We start from the raw sequence: 13,297 nt of genomic DNA on the forward strand, positions 1-13,297 counted from the left end.
TGACAATGGTTAATACCAATATCTACAAAATGGTTATAGAACATTACCTGAACCATTTTTACTAGTCATATTATGGAAAATATCTTCAGCTTGTATAGAAGTGCTTTAGCATCACCTTCGTGAACGAAAAATATTTCCATCATTACGTTTGTTAACTTAAAATGGTGATGTCTGGAGTTTGAAAATGGTTAATACCAACATCTAAACATATTATCTACAGAATGGTATGAAAAATATCTTCAGTATATGTAGAAGAGCTTTAACATCACCTTGGTGAATGAAATTTATATTGTAAGACATTACTACATTTTTAATTCAAAGTGGTGATGATGTCTGGAGATTGACAATGGTTGATACCAGTATCCAAATATTTTATCTACACAGTGGTTGTAGAACTTTATCTGCACCATCTTAACTGCTCTAAAATAGTATGAAAAATATCTTCAATTTATATAGAAGAGTTTTAACATCGCCTTGGTGAATGGAATTTATATTGTAAGACATTACTACGTTTTTAACTCGAAGTGGTGGTGATGTCTGGAGTTTGACTATGGTTGATACCAGTATCCAAATATTTTATCTACCCAATGGTTATAGAACTTTATCTGCACCATCTTGACTGCTCTAAAATAGTATGAAAAATATCTTCAATTTAAATAGAAGAGCTTTAATATCACCTTGGTGGATGGAATTTACATTGTGATAGTATGAAAAATATCTTCAATTTATATAGAAGAGCTTTAACATCACCTTGGTGAATGAAATTTATATTGTAAGACATTACCACGTTTTTAACTCGAAGTGGTGATGATGTCTGGAGTTTGACAATGGTTGATACCAGTATCCAAATATTTTATCTACACAATGGTTATAGAACTTTATCTGCACCATCTTAACTTCTCCAAAATAGTATGAAAAATATCTTCAATTTATATAGAAGAGCTTTAACATCACCTTGGTGAATGGAATTTATATTGTAAGATATTACTACGTTTTTAACTCGAAGTGGTGATGATGTATGGAGTGTGACAATAGTTAATACCAGTATTTAAATATTTTATCTACAGAATGGTCACTGAATTTTACCTGAACCATTTCTACTGTTCTAAAATAGTATGGAAAATATCTTTTGCTTAACTTTGGTGAATGAAAATTATTTTAACAGCTATCACTGAATTTATAGCCTATTGACATGTTTGGAGTTTGACGACTGTTGACATTAACATCCAAATATTTTATCATCATAAAAATCATAGTTTAACTGATCCATTTATAAATTGCTGTAAAACAATGAAGAAAAAAACTTCCATTGTGATAGAAGAGCTTTGTGTACCGTCTTGGTGAATGGGACCTGTTTTGCAAGCCACTATTTCGTTTTTAAATGAACTGAAGATGAAGAAGTATGACAATGTTTGATATCAACATCCACATATTTAACCAACATAATGGTCACAAAACTGTGCCTGGACCATTTTTAGTGCTGTAAAACAATGTAGAAAAATTCTTCAATTTTTGTACAAGAGTTTTTTTACCGCCTTGTTGAATGGAAATTGTTCTTCAAGCCGTCATCGCGTTTATAACACAACACGGTGATGTCTGGAACATAACAACATTCGATATCAACGTCCAAATATTTTATCGGCACAGCGGTCATAGAACTTTACCCGGACCATTTCTGCTGATTTGAAACAAGGTGGTAAAAATCTTCAGTTTATTGTACGTCCCGCATCCATAATTTAATAACCATGTTCGATTGACGTAATAAAACAATCCAATTCATAAATTGATTATCAATTAGACCGCCCAATTCGCGGTTATCTAAAATTACCAAATAACCAATCGGGTAAGTTTGAGTAGCATTATACCTTATCGGGCCATTTCCGGACATGTTATAAATTGGTAGATTAATAATTAATCAGTTCTGGTGATGGGCTCACACGAGTGAGTATTATATTTAGCCGTTGAATGGGGAATCGCATATTGTAAATTTATTAGCCACAAAAACCCTTTGATGCTGCACGAAACACAGGCATTCCTGTTGTCGATAAATATTCAGCAGGAAAACTATAAAGTCAGAAGCGTGTGCGACTAGGCATTCGGAATATGCAACGTTTTCTGACTTTTTATTCGTGACGTTTCAAATAAATAAATGAAAAACGGTTGAAAATTACGAGCCCGTGTGTGCGAAGTGGAATATTAATGCATAATTCACTTTTCGGTGCGAATTAACAAGCTTGTAGCTGTTTTATGGTCTCCGCCTCGAATGGCAGATTCAAGGACGACACTTTGAGGATTTTACGACTCTTTAGCAAAAAGCGGTGCCACTGAATAAAAGAAGGCAGGAATTTGAAATGTCATGTCTTAGTAGTTGAGGAATCCTTCATTTTTATGTTAATGTGGCTGAATCGTTTTCACCAGAAACAAAACTCCAGTTAAAAACACAATCGATAACTCATTGGTCACTTACCAGCTGATTTTGGTAGGCAGTAACGGCGGTGAAGATGGTCTCAGGAAATATGAACGTTTTGTACTCTTCATTTTCTAAATCTACAATGTTCCCCGAGGATCCCTCGTTCCTCTTCACCAGGTGTATCCTGGGCTGGTACTTGTGCATCGAATTGAGCACCAACTGGAAACGACCAACCGTTAAACTCAAATCACTTCAGCAGCAACAGCCAAAACTTACGTGTCCATGTTTATCCATCTCGTTGTTGGTCAGCTTCACCTTTTCGAAGCTGACCACCTGTTTGCGCAGCTGTTCGCCGGAGAACGGCGAATCGGGATGCGCATAGATCCTGCAGGGCGCCGGAGGATCTGCCTTCCCGGCCACCAGCCACGAGGACCTGTGGTAGGCGTAGCGGTACCGCTTGTTGTCCACCGGTACTATGTCCATCAGCACCGCGTACTTCTGATCCGGCCGGATGTTGGTGAAGGACACCCTCAACGTAGGAAACATCCTCCTGCAACGGAACAAAAGGTTCGGGATTGTAGCTTAAAAATTATGGGAACTAGGTGAACGTTTTATTACGGTTGTTGCGTACCCCCGGGTCAGATATAAAAATGTCTGCCTTCCAATTAATTATGGACGTCCGACTAGAATTATCGGCATATAATTGAGCATAATATCCAATTAAAAGGCCATAAACGTCTCGGTATATTAAAAACAAAAGCAAAGCGGCACAATAAATGTTTTAATCGTGTGTATAAATCTCGGATCGAGTCTATTAAAAGCCGATTGTGTGTCAGTGTGTGTACTGCGTTTTAAAAATGCGCTCATTTGGCACCGGACCGGGGTAATGAATCAATCCGGACGGTCGCGTCACCTGCTGAAACCGACCGGATCGACGGTCTAATTGCCCGTCCCAACGTCTCGACGGTTTTCCGCCAATTTCCCACCGCACTCTCTGCGCTTTGATGCGGGGTTTTCCTTCGAGTCCAAAGACGACGAGAAAAAAAGACTTCAGTCGGCCGTAATTAATTATCCGGGCCGTAATCTTGTACCAGTCTGCCCCGCATCGGTTCAACATATTAAATCTTGTTTCAAAGAAGTGTCCAAAAGAAGTAGTACCAGTTGGCACTTAAATTGATTAGATTGTAACACAAGCAGTAGCTCTAGTAGAGTTGTTTACGAAACACGGCCATTAGTCACTTGGTCGCATGAGAGGCAGACACACACTTTCACACCTGGTATTTAGAAGACTGCGATCGCATGTGGAGCAACTAGCAACTAGTACTGGTACCGCAAACAACAATTTTAAAACTAAAATAACTATTGTTTATGTGGGGATTCCCGTGGTTTGCATCTGAATAAAATCACCATAAATCGATCAGTGGTTAGCCATTCCAGCAAACAAAGTACGGTACTTCTTGCTAATTATAAATTTTTATGACTTCTCTAAAAGTATCAAGCTATTTCTGCGTTTGCGTTTAATTAAAGTTTACGTCGAATCAATTTTGGAACAAAGTGACAACTACATTGAAACGCTTTCCGATGAATCAATCAATCAGCCACGTTAAGATATGGGTAACAGGAAAAAATCGACTTGCACATCCCGTACATGCATAATCATCCCATAAACAAAGTTAACCTTCAGTAGAACAATTAACGATTGTCTAATGGGTTTTTTACGGCGATTTATCGTGAACACAAAGATACGGAGCACTTGAACTGAGGTATAAATAGAGTGGGTAAGAAAAAAATGTATCGCAGTTGTGACAAGTACATCATCGACATGAAGATCTTCCTGGCAGTAGCTGTTATCGTTTGCGTTGCATCCGTGCAATCGGTGCTGGAACCCAACACGAACATCGACGATCTGCTGGCTGACAAATCGAAAGCGGATCAGTTGGTCGCATGTGCGTTGGAAAAAGGTCCCTGCACCGACTACGAAAACAAATGGAAAAGTAAGAATTTAACCTTTATACTTTATTTTTATAAAATTCTAGATTAATTTCTATCGCAAACATATTAGTTAGTATCTGAAAAATCTAATGTTTACGCAACCATATTTAAATTTTCTTCTATTTTTTATTGTATATGGAAAAGTAGAGTAAAGAGTAGAAGAATATTTTACCCATATTATTCAAAATATTAGTAAGTAGCTTACAAATCCAATTTCTATTTTTTTAGAAAAACTAAATTCTTTAAATAATCATATTTAAATTGCCTTCTATTTATTATAAATAGCCGAAAAGTAAGAATATTTTACCCTTTATTTTAAAATAAACTAATTTTTTCTATATTTATTCTTATTTTTTTATTTATCTTATTAAAAATCCAATATTCACAATTTTTTAGAAGAATAACTAAATTATGATTATTTAAATCATATTTAAATATTCTTCTATTTTTTAATTGTTTAATTTATTTTAAAATGATAAACTGATTTCTTCAATTTTCATTATTTTTATTAAAAATATTAATGAATATCTTAAAAATCCAATATTTCTAAATACTTTTAGAAGAGTAACAACATTTTACCCTTTATTTTAAAATGATAAACCGTTTTTTCTATATTCATTCTTATTTTTATTAATAATATTAATGAATATCTTAAAAATCCAATATTTCTAAATACTTTTAGAAGAGTAAAAACATTTTACCCTTTATTTTAAAATGATAAACTGATTTTTTTTACATTCATTCTTATTTTTATCAAAAATATTAATGAATATCTTAAAAATCCAAAATTTCTAAATCTTTTTATGAGAGTAACTAAATTAACGTTATTTAAAACAAATATTATACTTTTTTCTATTGTAAGTAGTAGAAGAGTACGAACATTTTATACTTTGTTTTAAAATGATAAACTGTTTTTTTTTTAAATATTTATTTTAATTTCTATTAGAAATATAAATAAATATGTTAAAAATTCAATTTTGCTAAAAAATTTTGTTAGAAGAATAATTAAATTCCTTAAATTATCTTCCATTTTTTATTATAAATATGAGAAGTGTAACTTCTAATTTTAATTTGTAATTTTAACCCTTCTTACATCAAAAAAATCCAATTTTTAAACATTTTTAGAGATAACTAAATCCTTTAAGAATGTTTTTCGATTTATTTTAAAACGAAAAACTAATTTTAATTAACTATATTAATTCTTATTTTTATTAAAAATATTATTATTATTTATTTATTTAAATCATATTTAAATATTCTTCTAGTAAATAATAGAAGAATAAGAACATTTTTCCCTTTATTTTAAAATGACAAACTAATCTTTTTTATATTCATTTTATTTTTTATTAGAAATATAATTAAAAATTCAATTTTGTTAAAATTTTTGTTAGAAGAATAATTAAATTTTTTAAATAACCATATTTAAATTTTCTTATATTTTTTTATAAGTATGGAAAGTGTAAGAATATTATAACAATTTTTACATGATAAGTACGTATTTAAAAAATACAATTTTTATTAGAAATAATAATAAATATGTTAAAAATCCAATTTTACTAAAATTTTTGTTAGAATTAAATTTTAAAATTTTCTTCTATTCTTTATTGTAAATATGAGAAGTGTAAGAATATTTTACATTTTATACATCTTAAGTAAGAATCTGAAATATTTAATTCTTCTATTTTACCATTTTTTTTAAATAATATACTAATTTCTTCTATGTTAAATCTTATTTTTGTTAAAAATATTAGGAAGTATCTTAAAAAAACAATATTTTTAATTTTATAAAGAATTATGGTTGTTTAAATCATATTTAAATGTCCTTCCTGAAAATAATAGAAGAGTAGAAATATTTTACCCTTTATTTTAAAATGATAACTGAATTCTTTTGTATTTATTTTAATTTTTATTGGAAATATTAAGTATCTTCAAATCCTATTTTCAAAAAATTTTAAAAGAATTAGTCATAATCATAATTAATTTTTCTTCCATTTTTTTTGTTGTTGTAAATAGCAGAAGAGTAAAAATAAGTTAGTTTCTATAAAATATTATGTTTATTTTAAAATGATAAATTGATTTCTTCTATATTCATTATGATTTATATTAAAAATATTAGTATCTTAATAATCAATGTTTTTTTTTTTTTATTTTTTTCAGAAGAATTATTTCATAAATCATTCATTCTAACCATATTTAAATAAATTATACTATTTTCTTTAATTTTGGTGTACTTAATTTGTATAAAATGTAAAAATTTCGGTCCTGAATATTTTTTATATTTACTCTTGACATTTTCAGGCCAAGTACGCAGAATCATCGACACTCACTGCGGCCACTGCTCCGAAAATGAAAAGAACAACGTAGTCAAATTCCTGAAATACTTGATTGAAAGACGTCCATCTGACTGGACCGAATTCGTCAGAATCCACAACGTCAGCCCATCCGAGAAGGAACATTTGGAAGACATAGCCAAAAGGGGAGTTTAATATTCTTCCTTAATTAATAATTGTAACAACAAGTAGCGACCACAGAATGTCAATTAATTTTACGAAAGGCAATAAACTTAGTTTAATAATCATTGTGCATTTTGTTCGTCGGTTTGTCAAGTCCTTTCGTTACTGTCAAGGGCTGAAAAATTAGTGTAGCACGTTAAAAATAAAAATCTTGACGGGCGCATCTCGTCGTCGAAATTGAGTTGAAACGATAAAATATGTAAAGAGACACGATAAAATAATTAAATTTTCAGCAAAAGTTTCGGGGGACGCGGCACCCGCGACATGATTACATTAGTGCATTTTAAACGTGTCAACGGATGACGTGACCGAGATGAAAATGAAACAGCGCTGCGCCGCGTCAAATTCCGTAGACGGTAAGTTGACGCGTAACGAGCGTGGATCCCGTTGAAACTTGCCGGAGACGGAACCTTTCGCCTTTGCCTGAGCCGCCCCGACGCTTTAATAAATGTAAATGTCCCCGATGAGTTAAAGGGTGAGGCCGCCCGGGACCCGCGCACCCGAACATCAAATTGATCGCCTCAACGAAAAATTAACAATCCCATTAACGACGCCTAACATAATCCGCACTCTTCTCCGGACCATCAAGCCGATGATGAACTCCATCCACTTCGTGGACGCGTTCCGACGGTCCGACTCGTCCGTCCTTTGGTTTATAAATAGCGGGAGCAGTTTCGAAGCCCAATTATTTCGTAAGATCCATCCCGACCAGCGCGTCCATCGATCACGGCCCGCGAAAAATTAATAAACCGACCGCACGGCCCATTGGCGTTGGTCTGGCACGCTCGCCGATTACGCTCTATGAATCCATCAAGTCGGCTCGTATGTTTTAATTAAACGTAAAGATGTTAAGGCAACCGACCGAGTGACAGTACAAACGGGCCATGATGGTCTCACTTCAACTGCTAAGGAACGTATTTATTACTACAGACCTAGACCGGCAATAATAGCTTCCTGTGACTGCGGAATCGCATCCAATTAATGGGGACGCATCTGCTCGAATCAATTGGCGAATAAATGCTTTTTATAGATGGGTAATTAGGTATACAGGACTAGGAACTGTTCTAACCAGGTACGCCTTCTTTTGAAAGGCTTCCTAGAACTGACACTTGTGGAGTTTTGTTCATTTTTGTATGGAAAGGATATCTCGACCAATAGGTCATTTAAAATTGTTCAATTACACATTCTACAAGACTTCCTAGAAAAAAATATCTTCATTTTTATCTTGGAAAGTATTTGTTTCCCTTTGGGTCATTATATATATTTATATATTAAAAATCTGTTCTAATTAAGTACACTTTCTTCTCAAAGACATCCTAGAAAAATATCAGTCTTCTTCATTTTTATCTTAAGAAGAAGTTTTTTGCCAATGGAAAATTTAAAATTGTTTCTTTTCATTATAAAATAAGTATACAAAACTAGGAAGTATTCCAATTAGCACCCTCTTCTAGAAGACTTCCTATAAAGAAACATCTACTTTTTTTTCTTTGAAAGATTTTTTTTGCCTTTGGAACTTTTAAAATTACATCTTATCATTGTAAAAGTAAATTTACATATCTGGGAACTTTTCTAATCCAGTACACTTTCTTCTGAAAGATGTTCCAGACTTTTTCATTTTTATCTTAGGAAGAATTCTTTGCCAATGGAACATTTGAAATTGTTTCCTTTCATTGTAAAATAAATATACAGAACTAGGAAGTATTCTAATCAGATGCACACTCTCCTAAAACACTTCCTAGAAAGAGACATCTTCATTTTTTTTTTTTTTTTTGAAAATATTATTATTATTGTAAAAGTAAGTTTACATATCTAGGAACTATCCTAATCAAATATACTTTCTTCTGAAAGACATTCCAGAAAGAACTCTTATTGAGACTTTTTCATTTTTATCTTAGGAAAAAATTCTTTGCCAATGGAACTTTTCAAATTGTTTCCTTTCGTTATAAAATAAATATATAGAACTAAGAAGTATTCTAATCAGATGCACTCTCTTCTAAAACATTTCCTAGAAAGAAACATCTTCATTTTTTTCTTTGAAAGAATTTCTTTGTTTTTGGAACATTTAAAATTGCATCTTATTAAAAGTAAGTTTACGTATCTAGAAACTATTGTAATCAAGTTCACTTTCTTCTGAAAGACTTCCTAGAAAAAACTCTTATTGAGACTTCCTCATTTTTATCTTAGGAAGAATTTCTTTGTGTATGGAACATTTAAAATTGTTTCTTTTCATTGTAAAATAAATATACAGAATTAGGAAGTATTCTAATCAGATACACCCTCTTCTAAAAACTTTCTAAAAAAACACATCTTCATTTTTATCTTTCAAAGAATTTATTCGCCTTTGAAACGTTTAAAATTTCATCTTATCATTGTAAAAGTAAATTGACATATCTAGGAACTATTCTAATCAAGTGCACATTCTTCTGAAAGACTTTCAAGAAAGAACTCTTATTGAGACTTTTTCATTTTTATCTTAGGAAAAATTTCTTTGCCAATGGAACATTTAAAATTGTTTCTTTTTATTGTAAAATAAATATTCAGAACTAGGAAGTATTCTAGACAGATGCACCCTCATCTAAAACACTTTCTAGAAAGAATCTTCATTTTTTTCTTAAGAAGAATTGCTTTTGGAACATTTAAAATTGCATCTTAATATTGTAACAGTAAGTTTACATATCTAGGAACTATTCTAATCAAGTACACCTTCTTCTGAAAGACTTCCTAGAAAGAACTCTTATTGAGACTTCTTCATTTTTATCTTAGGAAGAATTTCTTTGGCAATGAAACATTTAAAATTGTTTCCTTCCATTGTAAAATAAATATATACACCCTCTTCTAAAATACTTCCTAGAAAGAAACATCTTTATTTTTTTCTTTAAAAAAATTTCTTTGCCTTTGGAACGTTTAAAATTGCATCTTATCATTGTAAAAGTAAGTTTACACATCTAGGAACTATTCTAAACAACTATACTTTCTTTTGAAAGACTTCCTAGAAAGAACTCTTATTGAGACTTCTTCATTTTTATCTTAGGATGAATTTCTGTGGCAATGGAACATTTATAATTGTTTCTTTTCATTGTAAAATAAATATATAGAATTAGGAAGTATTCTAATCAGATACACCCTCTTCTAAAAACTTTCTAAAAAACACATCTTCATTTTTATCTTTGAAAGAATTTCTTCGCCTGTGGAACATATAAACATGTCTGCTTTCAACGCAGAAGTAAGTCTTGATTTATCCATTCGGCCATAATGTTTACAAAAGTCTGATTTAAGTGCTCCATCGAATCCTCCATTACGATAATCCCCTCTTGAGTCCGTTACAATGTATGTGCTGATTATCACGCCGTTCAGCGCAGGAAAATTCAATTTCAAGAGGACCGATAGCGTTGAAAGTATTAATTTATTGCACGGGCTGCGGTGAAAAATGGCGGCGATTAATAAAAATCATCTCGCCGCGCCCGAATACAAATGCAAAAGTAATTTGCGAGGAGCGAGACGGCCACATTTTTTAATATCCGGGGGTTGTTTAAAATTAAGAAAAGAAATTGGGGTTGGAAAACTGGCCGTCAGTCAAAGGAGTACACGGTCCGTCCGCCCTGTAATTATTTTAACACGTTTTTAAACTATATCCCGAAGAAAAAAAAATCTATTAACCGGTCCGGGGTTGAAATAGATGATGGTGTTTAACCTTAATTTTCGAAAATTAAAACCGACCCACATATTTGACAAGACAAATTAATATTTAACATGTTGCAATCGAAGATGGTCCGGGATGATATGTACGTTTTTAAAACCCCAACACTTTATGTAATTTGGCAGGTTGAAAGAACATAAAACCCTTAATCATAGTGCCGGGAAAATTTATGGGGCTAACCAGTCATAATTTTATTTATATCGACAGTTCTCACCTACCCCTAAAACCTTTCGGAAGCCGGACCGAGGGTTTTTACACCTCTAGACGTGTTTTAATTACAGTTATTTTTTTACGTATTCGCTTTTAATATGACACTTCCGACATTTGGATCATAAATAAATGCCCAACCTTTGTCACAAATTGTTTTTTATATGAATGCACACGACACGAATGTTCACAACATATTTGAAATTTAAATTATTCAGTCGAATTTGGAACTGGATAATCGATTTACTTTTACAACTGCCATCAGCCCCAATGGAAGAAGACTGCACATTAATTAATATTAATAAAAGTGTCATACATTAATAAAATATCAATTGTCATCATTCCCATTGGATGAAGATAAGTTGTATGACTTCTTGACTTCAGATTTATGAAACGTCTTCTAATTTAAGATATTAATAAACTTGTTATACATTGGTCCAATTTAATATTAAATAATTAATAGAACATCAATTGTCATCTATCCCACTGGATGAAGAGAGATTGTATGACTTCTTGACTTCAGATTTATGAAGCATCTTTTAATTTAATATATTAATAAACCTGTTAAACATTGGCACAATTTAATATTAAATAATTAATGAATTATCAATTGTCATCAATCCTACTGGATCAAGAGAAGTTGTATGACTTCTTGACTTCAGATTTATGAAACGTTTTCTAATTTAAGATACTAATAAACCTGTTATACATTGGTCCAATTTAATATTAAATAATTAATGAAATATCACTTGTTATCTATCCCACTGGATGAAGAGAAGTTGTATGACTTCTTGACATCAGATTTATGAAACGTTTTATAACTTAAGATATTAATAAACCTTTTACACATTGGTCCAATTTAATATTAAATAATTAATGAAATATCAATTATCATCAATCCTACTGGATCAAGAGAAGTTGTATGACTTCTTGACTTCAGATTTATAAAGCGTCTTCTAATTTTAGATATGAATAAGTCTGTTATACATTGGTTCAATTTAAAATTAAATAATGGAATATCAATTGTCATCTATCCCACTGGATGAAGAGAAGTTGTGTGACTTCTTGACTTCAGTTTTATGAAGCGTCTTTTAACTTAAGATACTAATAAACCTGTTATACATTGGTCCAATTTAATATTAAATAAATAATGAAATATCAATTGTCATCAATCCCACTGGATGGAGAGAAGTTGTATGACTTCTTGACATCAGATTTATGAAACGTTTTCTAATTTAAGATATTAATAAATCTGTTATACATTGGTCCAATTTAAAATTAAATAATTAATGGAATATCAATTGTCATCTATCCCACTGGATGAAGAGAAGTTGTATGATTTCTTGACTTCAGTTTTATGAAGCGTCTTCTAATTTAAGGTACTAATAAACCTGTTATACATTGGTCCAGTTTAATATTAAATAATTAATGACGTATCAATTGTCAACAATCCCACTGGATCAAGAGAAGTTGTATGACTTCTCGACTTCAGATTTATGAAACGTCTTCTTATTTAAGATATTAATAAACCTGTTATACAATGGTTCAATTTAATATTAAATAATTAATGAAATATCAATTGTCATCAATCCCACTGTATCAAGACAAGTCGTATGACATCTTGACTTCACATTTATGAAGCGTTTTCTAATTTAATTGGTCAAATTTAATATTAAAAAATTAATCAAATATCAATTACCATCAATCCTATTGGATGAAGGCAAGTTGTATGACTTCTCGACTTCAGATTTATGAAGCGTTTTCTAATTTGTTATTAATAAAACGGTTATATATTGGTCGAATTTAATATTAAAAAATTAATCAAATATCAATTGCCATAAATCTTATTTGATGAAGGCAAGTTGTATGACTTCTTAACTTCAGATTTTTGAAGCATCTTCTAATTTAAGATATTAATAAAACTTTTGTATATTGGTCAAACTTATAACTTATACAAGATATTAATAAAAAAACAAAATTACAAAAATAATGACCAGTAAATGTCATACCATTATGACCAAATCTTCTTGAAGACCCAATTAGGAGCCTATGAATTATTATTTGAGTTATAATGATTTTTTCGCTCCAACCATCTGCTAGACAATTTTAATGCAAATGCAAGACACATTGTCATGAAGATTTGTCTTCTGTAATCATCTTTCAGTCACTGTTGAATATTCAAGCCAAGCACCATGAATATTTAAAAACGTTTTAGCAATAATTTTCGACACCCAAAGTAATAATTACACGTTTTACACTTAGCAGTGCAGTAAAATACAATTAAATTACAATAATAATGAGAACAGTGGTAGTGGATGTGTTTTTGTGGCGGCCAGACCATAAATTATGAAGATTACGTTGTGCCCTTTTTGGGGCCTGACACGAGGAAACAGGTAATTTGTTAATTACGACGCGTCGTTTTTTTTTCTAAAAACCTAACACATGTTTAAAATAAATTGTAAAACTATACGGTGAGTA

The 13,297-nt window shown here is 31.4% G+C and overlaps 2 protein-coding genes across 3 annotated transcripts in view; one reads left to right on the forward strand and one right to left on the reverse strand.

Annotated features, from left to right (window-relative positions):
- Positions 1-13,297, reverse strand: part of LOC109594124 (T-box transcription factor TBX20-like) — a 55,860-nt gene that overhangs the window by 11,130 nt on the left and 31,433 nt on the right. For both annotated transcript variants that reach the window (XM_020009307.2, XM_049966582.1), the window contains exons 3-4: positions 2,687-2,960; positions 2,468-2,629 (exon numbers count right to left, since the gene is read on the reverse strand). In XM_020009307.2, coding sequence (XP_019864866.1) covers positions 2,468-2,629; positions 2,687-2,960 — 436 coding nt within the window. The remainder of the gene's footprint in view (positions 1-2,467; positions 2,630-2,686; positions 2,961-13,297) is intronic.
- LOC126265372 (ejaculatory bulb-specific protein 3-like) lies at positions 4,185-6,980 on the forward strand. The gene is made up of 2 exons (XM_049966583.1): positions 4,185-4,404; positions 6,701-6,980. Exons 1-2 carry the CDS (start codon positions 4,200-4,202, stop codon positions 6,886-6,888), a joined length of 393 nt encoding a protein of 130 aa, XP_049822540.1. The 5' UTR covers positions 4,185-4,199; the 3' UTR covers positions 6,889-6,980.

This window comes from Aethina tumida, chromosome 4 (genome assembly GCF_024364675.1).
Source record: "Aethina tumida isolate Nest 87 chromosome 4, icAetTumi1.1, whole genome shotgun sequence".
Classification (NCBI taxonomy): Eukaryota; Metazoa; Arthropoda; class Insecta; order Coleoptera; family Nitidulidae; genus Aethina; species Aethina tumida.